The 22196-nt window shown below is 44.1% G+C and overlaps 1 protein-coding gene across 1 annotated transcript in view; it reads left to right on the forward strand.

Moving 5' to 3' along the window:
- LOC126199238 (myrosinase 1-like) overlaps positions 1–22196 on the forward strand; it is a 111108-nt gene that overhangs the window by 32145 nt on the left and 56767 nt on the right. Inside the window, exons 3-5 of the mRNA XM_049936030.1 lie at positions 9824–9958; positions 16259–16381; positions 20613–20796. Coding sequence (XP_049791987.1) covers positions 9824–9958; positions 16259–16381; positions 20613–20796 — 442 coding nt within the window. The remainder of the gene's footprint in view (positions 1–9823; positions 9959–16258; positions 16382–20612; positions 20797–22196) is intronic.

A 22196-nucleotide genomic window follows, 5' to 3' on the forward strand; every position in this document is an offset into this window, starting at 1 on the left:
AAAAACGGGGAGAGAGAAAGAAAGAGAGGGAGAGAAAGAGAGATTGAAAAGAGTTAGGTATAAATCCCAGTAAAAATAGATGTGTCACTGAGAAAGTGTACTATCAGTATAAAACTGACTATTTTCAAGCCTCATTGTTCATATTTTATATTGATAACGTTAAAGAAAAATTTAATAATAGATTAAAACTGTGTGCCGGACCGAGACTCGAACTCGGTACCTTTGCCTTTCACGGGTAAGTGCTCTACCATCTGCGCTACCTAAGCACGACTCAGTGATCCTCCTCAGACTGTACTTCCGCCAGTACCTCGTCTCCTAGTTCTGCAAGTTTCGCAGGAGAGCTTCTGTGAAGTTGGAAAAGTAGGAGACGAGGTACTGGCAGAAGTAAAGTGGTGAGGACGGGGTGTGAGTCGTGCTTGGGTAGCTCAGATGGTAGGACACTTGCCCGCTAAAGGCAAAGGTCCCGAGTTCGAGTCTCGGTCCGGCACACAGTTTTAATCTGCCAGGAAGTTTCATATCAGCACACACTCCGCTGTAGAGCGAAAATCTCATTCTGATTTAAAAATAGCCTCAGATTTTTTACAGACGATGCAGTTATATATAACGAAAGACTATCTGAAAAAAGATCCTGCAGAGTTACTGAGTCAGGTCTCAATAAGAATTAACAATGGTACAAAGATTAGCAATTTACTTTAAATGTTCTTAAATGTAATATTGTGGACCTCACCAAACACGAAAAGGTAGTATCCTACTACAGCAGACACGATGGGATATGAAATTGAACGGATCACTTAAGCTGAGTAGTACGAGGGTGTTCTCTACGTAATGCAACACTTCCTTCCCCGGCCAATCTCGGTTAAAAAATGCCTGTTCCTCGCAACTTCCGACTTCCATCTGTTTAGCCCAATGAAGTAATTGAGGAGCTTATTGATGTGGCAAAAAGCTGGCTCCGACGTCGACTGATAGAGTGATACCATGCGCGCACACAGGCTTGCCTAGTAAGATGGCATGAGGCTGTCGCTTTGAACGGAGATTATGTTCAAAAATGGAATTTTGTGACCAAAAGAGTGGGGAATAATATGGTGTATAGGCACACTGAATAAAACCAACCTGTTCTCAGAAAAAAACTTATTGAACGCCCCTTGTAGCTCAAGTAGGAGGCAGACTTCGGTACATTGGTAGGTTACCGGCGCAATGCAATCAGTCTACAAAAGAGTGTGCTTACAAAAGTCTCTGTAATTCAGCCTAGAATACTGTCGAGGGTGTGGGGCCAGTAGCAGATTGACCTAACAGATATGTATCGATGATAAACAAAGAATGGCGGCATAGTGGCCACAGATTTGTTTCAGACGTAGGGGAGCGCCACGGAGATGCCGAGAAACTGGAACTGGTAGACACCGAAAGACACAGGCCATGTCTCCCGCAAAACTCTTCTTTCAAGAAGCAGCCTTAGAAGTAGTCTACAAGCCCCTACGTAGCGCTCCAGTAGCTATAGTGAAGTCCAGACTGAACTAATTACATCATGCCCAAGGGTGGTTAAGCAAGCAGGAAACATATTTGCTTTTGTCTATGGCAGAATTTTTTTATTATTATTATTTTTTATTTTGCCAACTGGCTATCTGCTTCGCTACCAATTACTATCATCAAATGTTCAAATGTGTGTGAAATATTATGGGACTTAACTGCTAAGGTCATCAGTCCCTCCTAAGCTTACGCACTACTTAACCTAAATTATCCTAAGGACAAACACACACACCCATGCCCGAGGGAGGACTCGAACCTCCGCCGGGAACAGCCGCACAGTCCATGACTGCAGCGCCTTATATTACTATCATCAAGCCATCTCATGATTAACAAATCAGAACACATAACTAAGCTAGAAACGTTTAGAAAATATTTTTTCTCTGTCATAGGAAACGCGTGGAGTAGGGTGTAAGCTTAAAATATAGGCAGTGCAGTCGTGATGCTCGCTTCCCAAGACGGTGTGTTATAGACTAAAACAAAAGATCAAGGTGCAAGATGCAAATTGTGACCAGCATTGGTAAGAGAGATGGCTTCTTTTTTCTTCTTAAAAAAAAAGCATCACAACGCAAAGGTTCAAATGGTTCAAATGGCTCTGAGCACTATGGGACTCAACTGCTGAGGTCATTAGTCCCCTAGAACTTAGAACTAGTTAAACCTAACTAACCTAAGGACATCACAAACATCCATGCCGGAGGCAGGATTCGAACCTGCGACCGTAGCGGTCTTGCGGTTCCAGACTGCAGCGCCTTTAACCGCACGGCCACTTCGGCCGGCTCAACGCAAAGGACATGTAAAGAATAAAAATAGCATAAAGAAATATATAATGAAACGAAGACTACGAGGTGCGGCTAGAAAAAAACCGGACTGATGCTGGAAAAAACATTTATTTACAATTATTTACAATTTCATGTTATCTCCTTCAATGTACTCTCCTCCTCGGTCTCTACACCGCTCCATACGAATTTTCCACTGTTCATAGCAATGCTGCATATCATTTTCGGTGAGTCCATACATTACTTCCGTCGCTTTTTCTTTTACTGCTTCAAAAGTCTCAAATCTAGTTCCTTTCAAAGCTGACTTGACTTTAGGGAAAAGAAAAAAGTCACAGGGGGCCAAATCAGGTGAGTAGGGTGGATGATCTAAGATGGGAATGTTGTGTTTTGCCAAAAACGTCTTCACTGACAACGCACTGTGAGCTGGGGCATTGTCTTGGTGAAGGATCCATGACTTTTTTCTCCACAAATCGTTCCGTTTTCTCCGTACTCGCTCACGTAGGGTAGCCAGGACGCTAATGTAGTAATGCTGATTCACTGTTTGTCCCTCTGGTACCCAATCAATGTGCACAATCCCTTTGATGTCAAAAAAAAAATCATCATTGCCTTGAATTTCGATTTTGACATTCGTGCTTTTTTTTGTCGTGGAGAACCAGGAGTTTTCCAATGCATCGATTGGCGTTTAGTTTCGGGATCGTAAGTAAAAAACCACGATTCATCGCAAGTAATAACATTTTGTAAGAAGGTGGGATCACTTTCAATGTTTTCCAGGATGTCAGAACAAATCATTCTTCGGCGTTCCTTCTGTTCAATTGTGAGACACTTTGGAACCATTTTTGAACACAATTTGTTCATGTTGAAACTTTCATGAAGAATCTGCCTAACACTTTCCTTGTCAACTCCTGTTAACTCAGACACTGCTCTGATTGTTAAACGGCGATCTTGTCGAACAAGTTTACCGATTTTTTCAATGTTTGCATCAGTTTTTGCTGACAATGGTCTGCCAGTGCGAGTGTCATCACTGGTGTCTTCGCGGCCATCTTTAAATCGTTTAAACCACTCAAACACTTGTGTTCGCGATAAACAATCATCGCCGTACACTTGTTGTAACATTACAAACGTTTCACTTGCAGATTTTCCTAGTTTGAAACAAAATTTGATGTTAACACGCTGTTCTTTCTGTACACTCAACATTTTCCGACGCACAGACAAAACGTCAACTACTTAAAACAGACGCCACGGGCAGACTGAGTGCAGGAGGCAGATGAAACTCGAGCAGTAGGCGGAGCGAGAGTCACGTGACAGGCCACGCGACTTTCAGCATTATTGCATTCGTTTTATTGTTTCACCAGTACTAGTCCGGTTTTTTTCTAGCCGCACCTCGTATAACAGATCACACTGCAATAAACTATTAAAATCAAAATAACGAATCTATGAGGAGCGTTCAGGAAGTAACGCAACACATTTTTTCTGAAACCAGGTTGTTTTTATTCAGGTTTTCAATATACCACACTATATACCACTGTTTTGGGTACAAAACCCTATTATTAACATAATCTCCGCCACCTGACTGGGAGGAGCTGCACGGTACCACTCTACTGCCGACGTAGGAGCCAGTGCCCTGCTGCATCAATAAGCTCCCGATCATCCATGTACTGCTTCCCGCGGAGTGTCTCCTACATTGGTCCAAACGGATGGTCTTCACAAGGGGAGGCCACGACGTTTGGAACGCGGATTTACTGTAAACTTCGTACACTCGTAGTAATCCGTGAGGACAGCAAAACGTGTAAACAGTAGCGCGTACTTCTCAAGCGTTATTGAGAAAATCGCAAGATAATTTCGGTCGTCAGATATATATCTGTACGTGGCCATTTTAACCACGAAGCGGCTGCAGCCGAATAGTGCCGGCACGGTAGCTCAGCGTGTTCGCTCAGAGCGTTAGCTCTCCTTTTTAATAAAAAAAACTGAGCGAACGGATGAACGAAAAAACTGAACGGGTGTCATCGGACGTCCGCCCTGAACAAATTCAGCGAACAATATAGAGCATTTTTTTTAAGTGGTTGGCGTTCAAGCCGCTAAATCGCTGGATCGAGTTCCGTCCGTCAGGTTTTTTCTTTTAATTTTATTTTCAACACAGTCATTTTCTTTACGGTTTATATTACAATTGATATAATGGGAAAAATACGTGAAATCGGATGGACTTTTATTAAATTATCAATGTTATTTGGCAGACTACTAATTTTTATTATCACAAATAATATAATATTCATAACTATCGACTAGTAAACGACCAAACGCTTAAAGTGATAGTGAAAATGTATGCTTGTCCGTGTCTTCAAAACTATTCGTATTTAATTGAAAGAGGACGAGAAATTGCTTGTTGGAAGACGCTATTAAAATACTCTCGATACTGCAAACCGTTATCAGCGCAGATTTTTAAGGAAATACTGCGTTATGCATGGTTTGCTTCCAAAAAAAGAAATGGCTCTGAGCACTATGGGACTCACTGCTGAGGCCATAAGTCCCCTAGAACTTAGAACGACTTAAACCTAACCTAAGGTCGAACCTGCGACCGTAGCGGTCACGCGGTTCCGGACTGAAGCGCCTAGAACCGCACGGCCACTCCGGCCGGCTTTGCTTCCAAACAATCGTCTGAAAGAGAGGTTTTTGAAAATGTTAACGAGGTTTGTTTTTCCATGGAAAACGTCAAAAAGACCTTGCGTATGCGGAAACATAGCATTCATTCAATGCAGCTGGTGCCGTTTAACCTTTTGTTTTCCATGTTTTTACATTGCTATTTAGGGAGTAAAATAACTGATGATGGTCGAAGTAGAGAGGATATAAAATGTAGACTGGCAATGGCAAGGAAATCGTTTCTGAAGAAGAGAAATTTGTTAACATCGAGTATAGATTCAAGTGTCAGGAAGTCGTTTCTGAAAGTATTTGTATGGAGTGTAGCCATGTATGGAAGTGAAACATGGACGATAAATACACTCCTGGAAATGGAAAAAAGAACACATTGACACCGGTGTGTCAGACCCACCATACTTGCTCCGGACACTGCGAGAGGGCTGTACAAGCAATGATCACACGCACGGCACAGCGGACACACCAGGAACCGCGGTGTTGGCCGTCGAATGGCGCTAGCTGCGCAGCATTTGTGCACCGCCGCCGTCAGTGTCAGCCAGTTTGCCGTGGCATACGGAGCTCCATCGCAGTCTTTAACACTGGTAGCATGCCGCGACAGCGTGGACGTGAACCGTATGTGCAGTTGACGGACTTTGAGCGAGGGCGTATAGTGGGCATGCGGGAGGCCGGGTGGACGTACCGCCGAATTGCTCAACACGTGGGGCGTGAGGTCTCCACAGTACATCGATGTTGTCGCCAGTGGTCGGCGGAAGGTGCACGTGCCCGTCGACCTGGGACCGGACCGCAGCGACGCACGGATGCACGCCAAGACCGTAGGATCCTACGCAGTGCCGTAGGGGACCGCACCGCCACTTCCCAGCAAATTAGGGACACTGTTGCTCCTGGGGTATCGGCGAGGACCATTCGCAACCGTCTCCATGAAGCTGGGCTACGGTCCCGCACACCGTTAGGCCGTCTTCCGCTCACGCCCCAACATCGTGCAGCCCGCCTCCAGTGGTGTCGCGACAGGCGTGAATGGAGGGACGAATGGAGACGTGTCGTCTTCAGCGATGAGAGTCGCTTCTGCCTTGGTGCCAATGATGGGCGTATGCGTGTTTGGCGCCGTGCAGGTGAGCGCCACAATCAGGACTGCATACGACCGAGGCACACAGGGCCAACACCCGGCATCATGGTGTGGGGAGCGATCTCCTACACTGGCCGTACACCACTGGTGATCGTCGAGGGGACACTGAATAGTGCACGGTACATCCAAACCGTCATCGAACCCATCGTTCTACCATTCCTAGACCGGCAAGGGAACTTGCTGTTCCAACAGGACAATGCACGTCCGCATGTATCCCGTGCCACCCAACGTGCTCTAGAAGGTGTAAGTCAACTACCCTGGCCAGCAAGATCTCCGGATCTGTCCCCCATTGAGCATGTTTGGGACTGGATGAAGCGTCGTCTCACTCGGTCTGCACGTCCAGCACGAACGCTGGTCCAACTGAGGCGCCAGGTGGAAATGGCATGGCAAGCCGTTCCACAGGACTACATCCAGCATCTCTACGATCGTCTCCATGGGAGAATAGCAGCCTGTATTGCTGCGAAAGGTGGATATACACTGTACTAGTGCCGACATTGTGCATGCTCTGTTGCCTGTGTCTATGTGCCTGTGGTTCTGTCAGTGTGATCATGTGATGTATCTGACCCCAGGAATGTGTCAATAAAGTTTCCCCTTCCTGGGACAATGAATTCACGGTGTTCTTATTTCAATTTCCAGGAGTGTAGTTTGAACAAGAAGAGAATAGAAGCTTTCGAAATGTGGTGCTAGAGAAGAATGCTGAAGATTAGATGGGTAGATCACATAACTAATGAGGAGGTATTGAATAGAATTGGGGAGAAGAGGAGTTTGTGGCACAACTTGACAAAAAGAAGGGACCGGTTGGTAGGACATGTTTTGAGGCATCAAGGGATCACAAATTTAGCATTGGAGGGCAGCGTGTAGGGTAAAAATCGTAGAGGGAGACCAAGAGATGAACACACTAAGCAGATTCAGAAGGATGTAGGTTGCAGTAAGTACTGGGAGATGAAGAAGCTTGCACAGGATAGAGTAGCTTGGAGAGCTGCATCAAACCAGTCTCAGGACTGAAGACCACAACAACAACAACCATCCTGTAACTTGTACCCCTAAAGTCGAAAGCGACGATTAATTGTGCATCTTTCGAAAGCCGTCGGTGCCGGTCAAAACTTGGAGGTAACAAGTCGTTTCGGGCTCCTTCCAGGTATAAGGGATTTCTCAAATCACGGACAGGCATACATTTTCAGTATTACTTTATGCGTTCGGCCGTTTACTAGTCGATAGTTATGAATATTACATTATTTGTGATAATAAAAATTAGTAGACTGCCAAATAACATTGCAAATTTAATAAAAGTTCATTCGATTACACGTATTTTCCTCATTACATCAAGTGTAATATAAATAATAAAGAAAATGACTGTGTTGAAAATAAAAAAAAACTACGAACGGAACTCGATCCAGCGATCCAGCGGCTTGAACGCCAACCACTTAAAAAAATAAAATCGTTCTACATTATTCGTTGAATTTATTCAGGGCGGACGTCCGATGATACCCATTCAGTTTGTTCGATGGTCCGTTCGGTCAGTTCTTTTATTTTTTATTTATTTTTTTTAATCTCATTTTGTTCGATATTGATCGTTCTATTTGTTCGGGGCGGACGTCCTATGACACTTATTGAAGTTCGTCGTTGATATACTAACTCAGTTTTTCTTTATTACAGAGGGCAGTTTAACCCTCTGACCGAACACGCTGAGCTACCGTGCCGGCACGAAAGCTAACGCTCTGAGCGAACACGCTGAGCTACCGTGCCGCCGCGACTCAACTGCAGCCGCTTCATGGTTAAAATACCCACGCACAGATTATATATATATATATATATATATATATATATATATATACATACATATATATATTATTTTATCGTAGGCCCTGAAGTGGCCTCCTTATAATCAACACAGGCACCGAGGCAGAACCAGCTTCAATCATAAAACACAACAAACCTTCCAATGAGCTCTCACTTACCAACACTGATGCTACAAATATCGGTGGTTTGGAGTCAGTGTGGCCGGCCGGTGTGGCCGTGCGGTTAAAGGCGCTTCGGTCTGGAACCGCGTGACCACTACGGTCGCAGGTTCGAATCCTGCCTCGGGCATGGATGTGTGTGATGTCCTTAGGTTAGTTAGGTTTAAGTAGTTCTAAGTTCTAGGGGACTGATGACCTCAGAAGTTGAGTCCCATAGTGCTCAGAGCCATTTTGAACCATTTGGTGTCAGTGGAATGCACATTACGGGGCGACTTGCTCGGAGTTGTCTTTGAATTAAACGATTGGTAACAGTTTGTCGTTCACTGTTGTGCCACATGCTGCTGCAGTTGCAGTACGATATGCAAGAGCCACACGCCGAACACTGTAATCTTCCCTCTCGACAGTGCCACATGGCCGTCCGGAGCCAGCCCTTCTTGCGGCCGTACATATTGGTGAACTACTCTACCAGAAATCATGTACAGTGGCTACATTCCTGCCAAGACTTTCTGCAGTATCGTATAGGGAACATCCAGCTTCTCGTAACCGTATTACATGACCTAGTTCATACTCAGTGATGTGTATGACGTCTTTGTTGCCTTAAAGATATTCTCGACTAACAACAAGTCACCACGTCCAATCTCAAAGGTAACTAACACTCATGACTGTTATAGCGTATATTTAAATAAAATCTGATTTGCATCCACGTAGCGGCGCTACCAGTACTACTCTTAAGCGACTGACGCGAAAATGGAATACACATGATCGTTCAGATGTACAAAAACACCTTCTCGATGTTGTGATTTTTTTGTGAATGCATTTTTTCAGTTTATGTTTAAAGTTAATTTTATTGTCTGTCATATCCTCCACTAGGTAAGATTTATATAGCTGAATATCTTTCTTATTTCTGTGTTATACTAAGCTTGAGTGAAGGAGAGCGTAACTCATTCATTCTTCTAATATGAAATTTATTAATATGAGTTTTTTTATTGAACTGTGGTATCGTGTAGAAGCTGCATGGGCAGCTGAGCTGACTGTCAACAATCAGCTTTCTTTTTTATATTGGCACTATTCAGAATGCTTCTAGTGCAGGCAAATGTCAACAACAACGGAAAAACTAAATAGAGCAGGTTTGAAAATAGTTGTGAAAAATCAATTATAATAAAACTAAAAAACTGTATAACCAGCATAAAAAAGAAACTCGTATAAATTAACAGCGAAGTCGTTGAACAAAGATTAGTCTTTACATCTACTGTAGTTGAAGACTGTGACTGGATGGAGGCGAAGAGAATAAATAGAAGAGTAAAAATGGTATGGAGGAAGATTGTAGTACCTGGAAAAGCAGTGAGTGTCAAACGGCAGATGATAATGATGTTGTTGTTGTTGTTGTTGTTGTTGTTGTTGTTGTTGATGATGATGATGATGATGATTATGATGATGATGATGATGACGGTATCACTTTCATTTCAGTGGTAAGCATTGTTTTGATATGGTAATATCCCCAAAATGTTTGCATTATGCTAAGTTACTATGATTGTTGACATATTAAGAATATTGTTCACAGTGTCTTACTAATTTTCACACTAATGTTACATGTAAGGACAGAACGGCTTTTTTATTTGTGTCACACCCACCTTACCGTCCAGAGTATTGACAAACTGACAGTGTCTGATTCGAAATCTCCAAAAGAAACTGAGCAGTCGAATGCGCTTCTCACTGGACGGCCTGACATAATTTCGTTGCAGTAAACTCGTCTGCAATGCGTGGAGACTTTTGCAGTGAGAGCTGTTGAATTTCAGGCGAACGTGTACCGCTTCTCGCTGAGCTGGCCCCGCATCCTGCCCACTGGAGACACAGACAACATCAACCAGGCGGGCATCGACCACTACAATGACGTCATCGACGAGCTGCTGGCCAACGGCATCCAGCCCATGGTGAGTGCGCGCCCAGCTCTGATCGCGGCCAGCTGCTCGTCTTCCTCCTTCTGTGAGGCGATATCACATCTCCAAAACATATTGTCGAAAAGAACTAAGAGTTTGCTGTTACCAGTCACTTAGTATTATTTCTACTTTGCGTCATAGGTTTACATGTCCATCTTCAGGTGGATTTATGTGGATTAATGTGGCATGTTCGCGTTGTGTTATACCCTTGGAGTAGCCTGTGGCACTCTTTAATAGAGAAAAGCAAAACACCAATTCAGTAAACGCTCATAGTTTGGTGGGGGGAAAACAATTAAAAAATATCTCCAGTGGTCATGGGCTCCTTTTTCTGTAACGTTACACACATACACCATCATACTTTGTAAAGAATGACGAGAGCAGAGATGGCATCTAGAATATAATAAGTGCAAAGAGCGTAAAACAAAACACTGTTTCAGAGCAAGACTCAAAGCTTCGTGGAGATCTGTGGTTGATTAGATAAATATAAATGTAAATGTAACTATCTTCGCTGGTCACAATACTCTTCTGCCATAGTTTACATAACTTTATTCTTTGCACACATTTAAGTAATCAAGATGACATGTTAGAAACATTACAGTTAATCATTTTGTTGCAAAAAATGGTATAATCATACAAATGGATGTACATGTGTTTATATGTTCCACATCTCCTCCTACACCACTGGATCGATTGATACCAAACATATTATACATAACATTTAGTGTCTAGGGAGAAGCGCTGTTGGGAAAAGAACCACCTCGCTCCCATGGGGATGGGGATGGAGGTGACGCATATTATGTCGGTAGTATTGGAATGTGTTCCAAGGGTGGGGCCGGCACAGCTGAGCGTAGTGAAGGGGCGAGGATGAGACAGACAGAGACAGGGGGAAGGAGGCGGGCAGGGAGAGGGGGAGAAGGCGTCCACAATAAACGTCACATACCTACATGTGTGCAGGCGCAGCTGTGGGTAAAAGCTAGTTTACATACAAACAACATATTAATTATTACTAAGTTACATTGGTAATGCGTGTGTATGTGTGTGTGTGTGTGTGGGTGGGTGCGTCTGTTTGGGACGACAGTATTCAGAGATGAGGAGTTACAAGAGTGACAAAAGGAATACTTTGGTTATGACAGAGCTGTGGTTTATTAAGATAATGTCTGATTATACGCTGTGTCTAAGACATGTTTGAAGTAAAACACCGATTATGAACTGTACAGGGTGAATCACCTAAAACTTGCACCGCAAATATTACGGAAATGGAAAGTGCTATTGATGTATGGTTTTCACAGAATGGATTGTGAGATTTGGCAGAATGGATTGTTAACCATTCAACAGACTGTAATAATAATTAGAATGTGTATTTTATGTACAAAGATACACTTTTTAAAACGAAACAATGCCTACTATCCTTAAGAAACTAAAAGTAGGGTACATTAGAATGTCAGTGGTGTTTATTGTGGGATTCTAGTGCAAGTCGTTTACGAGATACGGTATTTTTAAAGTTTCTGCACTGTGATAGTCTTTATTTCTTACTGGTGCCATGTATTTCTTGAATCAAATCTTAGATGATGGACCTGTTAGATCTATGTAGAAACAGTTACAGAAAATAATCGGTTGCCACTGGAGATATTTGCACACGTAACGAAAAATTTCCGCGATGCTTTGAGACTTTCTTCAAAACACAATTTTCTTTTGCTATATTTTCTTTGCAGTTATTAGATTCTAGACGCCATCTTTGCTCTCCTCAGTGTTTACAAAATTTGGTGGCGTATGTGATGTAACGCGACACAGAAAGCAACATGAGCTACTGGAGGTAATTCTTTTTTTTCCTCAAAACTCTGAGCCATGTACAGCGATAGTGTTTTGTTTTTCTCTGTTGGACAGTGGCTCAGATTACTCTATAAAGTTGTAATAAAACATAAAATGCTTTATTAATCCACATGAATCCAGCTATTGGTAGAAGTTTAAATCTCCGAAACGCATTACGGAAATAAATTATTACTGATGGTGAGAGTAAACTTGCTGTTTTATTCGATGTAAACAACAATCACGGTATAGCGCAACCAAAAAGTTTAATTTTTTTAAAAAAATTATATTCTCTCTAACAAAATAACAAAAAAATCCTTCCCTCCTTTCTCGAAATCTCTAGCTCCAATCTTTCCAGGTCTGCAGTCTCCTCTCCACTTTTGTTTTCTGCATTCTGGATGCTGCTTCTCCTCTTGAACATATGACAACATCAAGTTTTCGGTGATAGTTGAAGTAACGTAGGCAACATCAATTTTTTTTTAAACTCGCCAATATAAGAAGCAAACTCTGATTCAATACGCGAACGCGCTTTTGGCATGCATCCACTCGTTATGACTGCTACCAGAACAAGAAAGGGCGAATATCATTCTTTTTGTTTTCCTTGTACTTTCGGTGAAAAATGAAAATCAATTGGCAGCAGAGATATATTTGGTCAGGAGAGCTGGTAATCGATAGCCAAAGATGTATGAATGAAACTATGATAAAACAAATGCTGTACCACAACCACGAAACTACATGCACTGTGTTACCTCGCATCTACTGAGATGTGTTATACCTCTCAGATGTTAAAACACATCTCTCAAAAAAATGAAAAAGAAATGGACCATTGGGTTCAACGAGGATATACGGCTTAACATGCTAACAGACTCAAATCTCGTGTGAGAGCCGTATAAAGTTGAGTACAGTGCTGTTTTGTTTCCAGTAGACTTCGAACACATGTGTATGGCTAAAATGCTGTGCATTTAGATGCTAAATAAATACATGAGGGAATAAACAACGTCATGTAGCAACTAAGTGAACTAAATAATTCCTTACTAACTTCTGTCCGAATATTTGAATTGGCGGCTGTTGTGCAGTAGCAATACTCAGTTCCTCAGGTGTCCTTTATGTCTGGTGTATATCAAGGAAGTGTGGTGTCAGGTTTAGTATTCACATTTGACATAACGACTTCCAAGAGAACTATGATTACATTTTGTTTCGTGGCAGTTCATGCGCAAACTCTTACATAACCTTATTTCATAATGCAATTTTCAGATATCATTGGACAGTACAGTCAATCATTTAACGGTGCATGAAAACTGCAGTGTTCACGACTGCCAATGATTAAACAGTTAATTACTTCTTCTTCTCCTTTCCTCTTAATACAATGAGAAGAGATCCGTTATTTCTGCAGTGTTGACGGCGATTTTTAGTTGGCTCGCGACAAGGAAGCTGACTCAGATGGGCCAGAGAGTAATAATCTTCTTCAGCCCGCAGCTCGTGGTCGTGCGGTAGCGTTCTCGCTTCCAACGCCCGGGTTCCCGGGTTCGATTCCCGGCGGGGTCAGGGATTTTCTCTGCCTCGTGATGGCTGGGTGTTGTGTGATGTCCTTAGGTTAGTTAGGTTTAAGTAGTTCTCAGTTCTAGGGGACTGATGACCATAGATGTTGAGTCCCATAGTGCTCAGAGCCATTTGAATCTTCTTCAGCACCGAAAGCTGTATCTACACAGGTATAGAGCAGGCAAATAGCAAAATAGCATTCTCCCATGTCCGCACAGCAGGAATATAGGAGAGGGCAGACTACATTCTACAAAAACTGCATTATGTGAGACTACATATGAAATGAACGTCGGATGAAAAGATGGAGACCAGACATTGGACGCTGCCGTACAGCGCAGGAATGTTCGTTCAGACCTGAGTAAGAGGGTGTGTTATTGGCTCACACTAATTACATCGGTAATAGGAGCGATTTACTGTATGTGCCTATGTGCAAGGTTTTTCATTGGCCGGAATTGGAAATCTGTAATGTAGTGGGAGAGAGTTTCTGGCTTCCTTCCCATGTCACACTGTTATTGGCTGACAACGACAAAATCCATGAGACCAGGAAATTGTCAAACTTGTTTATAAAATTATTATTGGTCAGAACTTGGAAGGTCTGGTGCAGTTGACTGGTGAGATTCTGATGCTGACAAATCCTGCTTTGTTCCGGAGAGAAAAGTCAGAGCGCACGTACTGCATGGACGTTAAAGGGTTTGCTTGCTTCAGGGAGACTGAAGAAGATATTTGTAGGAGAGGGCAGAGTACAGAGCAGATCTGGACTAGCCGGCCGAAGTGGCCGTGCGGTTAAAGGCGCTGCAGCCTGGAACCGCAAGACCGCTACGGTCGCAGGTTCGAATCCTGCCTCGGGCATGGATGTTTGTGATGTCCTTAGGTTAGTTAGGTTTAAGTAGTTCTAAGTTCTAGGGGACTAATGACCTTAGCAGTTGAGTCCCATAGTGCTCAGAGCCATTTGCACCATTTGCAGATCTGGACTCAGAATTTCCAGCCGCTACTGCAGCCATCTTCCACACTCACTCCATTTAGGGGTGGTAAGCCTGGAACAGTGATGATCACCAAGCGGAAGGGGACCCACTTTCATAAAACTGAGAGAAAGTTGTGCCCTGAGTTGTAGACAGCGACTAGTTTAAACCTTGTTTTTCTCAGTTTTGTCGTTTCTCTGTAGCATAGCCTTCAGTAAAGGACCGAGCGCATGAGTCTTTTTTTCTTGTATGCAGTCTGCTTTCCTCCTTCACCCTGTGTGTGTGTGTGAGAGAGAGAGAGAGAGAGAGAGAGAGAGAGAGAGAGAGAGCACGTGTAACTGGGAGGTTACGAGTGGTTTCGTAGAGTCGTAGGCTCGTAATACCAGCCTAACTTTTCGACTGGTTGAGGTGGAATCAGAGACACTGGTCAGGCACACAGTTCCACCGAGTGTATGTACAGAATGTGGCAACAGTTTCCATCCCCTCCCCCCCCCCCCCCGCCCCCTCTTTCACCTCGAATGACGCATGAGCTAGAGTCGCGCTCCAGACCAAGGATTCGTCACTGTCTGCTAGTTAGTTAGTCTTCTACTTGAGGCTATGCTGCAGCGAAACAACAAAGCTGAGAAAAAAATCTGGGTATGAACTAGTCGCTATCAACAAGTGAAGGCATAACTTTCTCTCAGATTTTATGGAAGTGGCTCTCATTGACCGACTTCACTATCACTGGTGGATTCTGACATATGCTGGCAGAGGTTTCTCCTTTTTACTCGAGGCATACTTCGATCTTCTCACAAACAAGCAACAGTCAGGTTCTATCTTTGTATAAGAAACACGTTGCATAATGTTTCTTTACATATACAGTGTAAAGGGTGTCAATTATTGAACTACATGAAATAAAATCGTTATAACTTCTCAACTGTTGGCCTTAGGACGTTCAAACTGTACCGTTGGCCGCGGGCGATGATTGGAATTACTATGTACGTATGGTGTGGTTGAGTGACGAAGCCCACTTTCATTTCGATGGTTTCGTCAATGAGAAAAATTGGCGCGTTTAGGGGACTGAGAATCCGCATCTCGCAATTGAAAAGTCTCTTCACTCTCAACGGGTCACTGTTTGGTGTGCAATGTGCAGTCACGGAATAATCGCTGCGATATTCCTTGATGGCACGGTGGCTACCGAACGGTACGTGAAGGTTTTGGAAAATGATTTCATCCCCATTATCCAAAGTGACACTAATTTCGATAAGATGTGGTTCATGCAAGACGGAGCTCGACCTCATCGAAGCAGGAGAGTGATGTCCAGGAGGAGCATTTTGGGAAACCCAGAGGCTACTGGCATGGCCTCGATTGATCGCCACATTCTTCGGATCTGAACACACGCGACTCCTTTTTGTAGGGCTATATCAAAAGACAAGGAGTACAGCAATAAACCCAATACCATTGCTGAGCTGAAAACAGCCATTCAGGAGGTCATCGACAGCATCGATGTTCCGACATTTCAGCGGGTCACGCAGCATTTCGATATTCGTCTGCGGCACATCATCGCTAATGATGACAGGCATATCGAACGTCGTAACCGAAATCCGAATATCTGTAGTGAGGTTTATACGTTGAATAAAGAGTGTGCACGCTGTAGTTTGTAACTAATTTACTGTTTTTCTTAAAGTTCAATAATTGACAGCCTGTATCTGTAGCTACTACTGCCTACTTTCTGCGTTTGTGCAGCAATGCAAATCATTTGCATATCGAAGTGTGCAGTACTTGTCACGCGATGCTGGCGTTTGTTGTACGCTGGTTTCTTAGTGTCGCAAGTTTAATGGCCAGCTGGGGGTACTTACTCGTTCTGGATGCATTTGTGTTGGCTTGTCTTAGCATGCTAACCACTTTTGAGACAAGTCTTAGAGGCTGTAATGTCATATCACCCCTCAACAGTCCTGTATTAGCAGACAACTTCCCTTTCCTTTTACACGTGTGCGTCGCCTGGTTGCAGATGACGCTGTACCACTGGGACCTCCCCCAGGAGCTGCAGAAGCTGGGCGGCTGGCCCAACATCGTCCTCGCCGACTATTTCGTCGAGTACGCTCGCATCGCCTTCGAGAACTTCGGAGACCGGGTGAGTGCTTCTCTCTCCTACCGAAACAAGTAAAACTGAAAACAATTGTGACCGTCATTTAGTCTAGAATTTAAGTTCGCCACTTGTGAACGGACCAAGTACTGGCTAACACTGATAATTCTCTGTAGTATATTATTTACAGTACAAGAAGTATCAAAACACTTAAGCCTCACCTATAGCAGCAGAAAGGTCACGCTAGGAAGCAGAAAATGGTCTTATCGTAAGTATAACACACTACGAGGGGCGTTCAGTAGGTAATGCCACACAATTTTTTTATTGGCCTTTGTCGATTGACAAAATGCGGAATTATTTATATGAAGATAGTAACTGTTCTGAAAAGAAGAGATACCATTGATGGCAGTGCAGCTTCTCTAGAATAAATTATAATTAATTGAAACCCTCAGCTGCGACAGATGTTGTTGATATACCTCGACTGGGACAGCTGAAAATGTGTGCCCCGACTGGGACTCGAACCGGGGATCGCCTGCTTACATGACAGACGCTCTACCCAGCTGAGCCACCGAGGACACAGATGTGCAGCGCGACTGCAGGGACTTATCACTAGCACGCTTCCCGCGAGACCCACATTCCCAACTGTCCACAATCTACATACGTAATGTACCTAATAGATATTTGCCCATCCACTCATTACTAGCGCACACTAAGGTGACGATTCCCGTAAGAGTTCGGGCAACCTGTGCGCATTCGCACAGACGAAGGTCAATGGCTGGGTAGCCTTTAACTATATATATGAAGAGAGTAACTGTTCTCGAAAGAACAGATACCATTGATGAAAGTGCGGCTTCTCTAGAATAAATTATAATTAACTGAAACCCTCAGCTGCCGACAGGTGTTGTTGATATACCTCCATGGGGACCGGGACTCGAACCCGGGATCTCCCGCTTACATGGCAGACGCTCTAACCATCTGAGCATGAGTGGAAGGGCAAATGTCTATTAGATCCATTACGTGTATAGATTGTGGACAGTTGGGAACGTGGGTCTCGCGGGAAGCGTGCAAGGAATAAGTCCCTGCAGTCGCGCTGTTCATGTGTCCTCGGTGGCTCAGATGGATAGAGCGTCTGCGACGTAAGCGGGAGATCCCGGGTTCTAGTCCCGGCACACATTTTCAGCTGTCCCTATCGAGGTATATCAACAACACCTATCGGCAGCCGAGGGTTTCAATTAATTATCATTTAAATGCGGAATTTGTTGTGGGACATCGTAGAATATTCTTACTTCAGTCCCAGTAGTTTGAAGAAGTTCCGGTAGGTGGCGGCGGTATACATAGCCTTCAAAATGGCGTCTGTAACGGAGGTGCGTCCCAGTCAGAGAACTGTCATTGCGTTTCTTTTGGAGGAATATCGGAGAATCGCATATATTCATGGGTGCTCCAGAATATGTGTGGAGACCTGGCAGGGAACAAAAGCACGGCGAGTCGTTGGGCGAGGTGTCTGTCATTATCGCAACAAGGTCGCGCAAAACCGTCCGATCTCCGATCTCCTGCGTGCCGATCGGCGGCACACAGCTGTGCCTCCTGAAATTTTGGAACGTGCGGACACTCTCATTTGAGGTGACTGACGGATCGCAAACAAACACCTCGCTGCTCAACTGGACGTCTCTGTTAGTAGTTCTGGCACCGGCCAAGGTACTCAAAGGAATGTGTCCACTGGGTTCCTCGCCGCCTAACGGAAGACCATAAAGAACAACAAATCATTGTCTGTGCGGAATTGCTTCCGTGTTCGAAGCTGATCGTGACAATATTTTGTTGAACATCGTGACGGGCGATCAAAATAGGTTCGTCACTTTAAACGGGAAACAAAAAGTCAATTCCTGGAGTGGCGCTACACCATCTCTTCGCCGGAGAAAAAGTTCATAGCCGCACCCTCACCTACAGTAATGGCGACGGTCTTCTGGGACCGTGAAGGGGTTATTTGATGTTCTCCTTCATGGCACAACGATCAACTCTCAAGTGTATTGTGCTACACTCAGGAACCTGAAGAAACGACTTCAGCGGGTTCGTCACCGCAAAAACGCAAAGAAACTACTACTTCTCTGTGACAACGCAAGGCCCCACATAGTGTGTGCACTCGATTGTACTGCTTTTCCTCATCACCCTGCAGCCTGGCGTCGTACTTACACTCCATGGGAAGCAGTACATGGACGATGGGGAGGTTACTGATGCAGCAAGGTGTTAGAAAATGGCTCTGAGCACTATGGGGCTTAACATCTGAGGTCATCAGTCCCCTAGACTTTGAACTACGTAAACCTAATTAACCTAAGGAAAGCACACACATCCATGCCCGAGGCAGGAGTCGAACCTGCGACCGTAGCAGCCGCGTGGTTCCGGACTAAAGCGCCTAGAACCGCTCGGCCACAGAAGCCGGAGCGAGGCATTGCTTCCACGTGCACCAGTAGAGCGGTACCACGCGGTCATACACGCCCTCCCAGTAAGGTGGCGTAAGGCCGTCGCATTGAATGGAGATTATGTTGAGAAACAGGGTTTTGTAACCAAAAGAGTGGGGTATAACACCATGATCTCAAATCCTGAATAAAATCTACCTGTTCTCAGAAAAAGTGTTGCATACTTACTGAACGCCCCTCGTACGACTGCCTGCGTCACTCACCATTTTCACTAGACTTCGTGTAGATACTCCCTCCACTCCTTCTCTATAGAACACGGATATGTGAATTTACTGTAAAGCTCTTCATGGAATAATAAGGTAACCTAATTGCAGAGCAACTTTGGTATGGACGGAAGCGATGCGCTTGGTACCTGTAATAGAAGTTGGATAGGCATTTGTCAACTTTCGAAGGAATATGCTAAATCGTTAATTACGAGTAATAGGTTACAGCTTGCAAATGCAACTAGGTAACACGCTAACAGTTCGTCGAAGTATCATGAATGAAGATTGTGTACTAGGAAAAGACCTGGAGTCACAGTAAAGTTTCTGATAGATAACGTACTGATAAGGCAAAGATTTCAAAACCAGTTTTAAACTACAAAACGATTACAGGGGCAAATGCGGACTCTGACAATAATGCTTTGGTTATGAACTACATATTAAAACTAAAGAGATTGAAGAAAGATAAAAAAATTACGGAGATGGGATCTGGATAATTTAAAAGAGCCGCGGCTTGTCCAGAATTCCAGAGGGAGCATTAGGCAATGATTAAGTGAAAAGCAAAACAAAACCAAACAGGGCAAAGGAATACAATAGAAGACCAATTGGTACCTCTGAGGGACGGAACGGTGGAGGCAGCATAGGATCAAATAGGCGGAAAGGTAAGGCCTATTAGAAGTCTTTGCGTAGCACAAGAGATAACAAATTTAACTGAGGAAAGGAAAAAAATACGAAATCCAGCAAATGAAACAGGCGAAAGGGAATACAGACGTCTAAAAACTTAACTTGACGGAAAATGTAAAATGTCTAAGCAGAAATAGACAGAAGACAAATTTAAGGACATAGACACTACGGGAAACATAGTGTCACCTATAGGAAAATTAAAGCAATCTTTCTAAAAAAGAGAAGCAGACTGTATGAATATCAAAAGCTCAGTTGCAAACCTGTACTACATAGAGATGGGAAAGCTGAAAAGTGGAACGAATATATTCAAGGGCTATACTAAAAATATAAATAAATTTGAATGCAATACTATAGGAAGACAAGACGAAACAGATGAAGATGAGATGGTAGATATGATATTGAGAGAAGAATTTGACAATGATGAAAGACTTTAGACCTCTAGAGAATACATTGCCTCAACATTATTCAGATCGTTGCCAAGACTAAAATTCGTCTCGTGTTCAGTAAGTCAGGTGTTGATGCTTCTTTTTGGACTAACTATGTGATGCAGGGTCCCACCAGTTCATTTCTCAGAAACTATCAAAGTCTAAGAATATTGTTTGTGCAAGCAACGCTGCTGCTTGCTAGCGCCTTTATAGAGTCACCATGCATTCTGCCGAGAGTAATTGACGGCTGACGCGGAAATGTAAATTCTTTAAGATGCTCTAACATCTGTTAAAACTTAATTATCATGTCTACTGTCGTTTTCTTTTTTCTTTCTTTCTTTTTTTTTTTTTTTCTCTTGGACCTTCGAAACGTGGGACGTTTGAAATGGGCACCTCGTATTTGAAAAGTGCCACACATTCTTGACACAGGCTCTTATTGAGCCGCTCTTGTAGTTACAGGAATCAGTAATGATAACCCAAGTTCGGTTCGTGTTCGCAGGTGAAGCTGTGGCTGACGTTCAACGAGCCGGACATCTTCTCCATCGGCTACGCGACCGCGAACGGCCTGGCGCCCGGCGCCAACTCGTCCGGCATCGCCGACTACCTCATGGCCAAGACCATCATGCTGGCGCACGCGCGCGTCTACAAGCTCTACGACGAGCAGTTCCGTGAGGCTCAGCAAGGTAAGCCTTGTAAGGGATCAGTCAGAGTGGGGCGGCGTGGCGTTCTCCACAGCAGTCTGTCTTCACAGTTATTAAAATTCTCCGGGCCGTTATGCCGTGGTCGAAAGAAATACTACTACTACTACGTGATCAGGCCCAGTGGACCGCGCGCATCTACAAGTTTCCTCCTCCACTGTATTCTGTCCCTTGCTGCTATCCGCCAGCCGTTCACGTCTATTGACACTTGGTTGAAATCTTCATGGAGTCCATCCCTCCAACGCTTCTTGGGTCTCCCTGGCGGTCTCTTTCCTGTAGGTGCGAAATCCAAGAGCTTCCGAGGCCATCTGTGATCCTCCATCCCGGCCACATGGCCGGCCCACTGCATTCGTTTTGCTTTGACAGTTCCTGCTGTGTTGGGCTGCTGGTATAGTTCCTCAAGCTCTTGGCTGTATCTGATCGTCCATTCTCCTGTGTCTGCATCCAGAACCGGACCGAAGATCTTCCGAAGCACTTTTCTCTCAAAAACAAGGAGCTTATGGAAGTCCTGTTTCCGGATACTCCATGTCTCACAGCCATATAGAACAACAGGCTGGATCAGGGTTTTGTACAGTCGAATTATGGACTGTCTGGAGAGATATCTGTACCGAAGCAGTTGTGCTAGGCTGTGGTAAGATCGGTTTACTGCCTGTATTCTGGCCTTGATCTCTGCTTCACATGACGAGTTCTCCGTGAAAAGTGCCCCTAGGTATTTGAATTCTTGCACTCTCTTGTAGGACTGGTCCACAACCTGCAGTGATTGTAGATGATCAGCAGACTGACAATGACCACGCGTCATAACGAGGTACTCTGTCTTGGCTTCATTTATGTTTAGCCCAAATTTGCTGGCAGCCTCCTTTAGTTCTTTGGTCATTTGCTCCAGCTCCTCTTCCGACCTAGAAAGTAAACAGATGTCGTCTGCATAGGCTAAGTATGTCAGTCTCTTTCCTTCGATTTCAATCCCTTCGTTCTCTTGGAAGGTCTCGGGTACGATCTTCTCGAAGGCAAAGTTGAACAGGATAGGGGACAACCCATCTCCTTGCCTGAGTTCTGTCACAATTTCAAACTCCTCAGTTACGCGATTTCCCATCTTCACCTTTTCATGTGTTTCGTTCAGAGAGATCTATATCAGATTGATGAGTTTCTCTGCTTTGCCAAACTCCCTTAAACAGTTGAGCAGGCTCTTGCGATGTATGCAGTCATAGGCCTTCTTAAAATCAACGAATAAAATATGCAAATCCTTACCATATTTGCCCAGTTTCTCAGTGAGCTGCCGGAGACTGAAGATGTGATCTACTGTTGACCGTCCTGACCGGAAACCTCCCTGGTACTCCGCAATCACCGATTCTGCCACTGGCTGAATTCTATGTGTGAGGCAATTGGAC

The sequence above is a fragment of the Schistocerca nitens genome, chromosome 8, assembly GCF_023898315.1.
Source record: "Schistocerca nitens isolate TAMUIC-IGC-003100 chromosome 8, iqSchNite1.1, whole genome shotgun sequence".
Lineage (NCBI taxonomy): Eukaryota > Metazoa > Arthropoda > Insecta > Orthoptera > Acrididae > Schistocerca > Schistocerca nitens.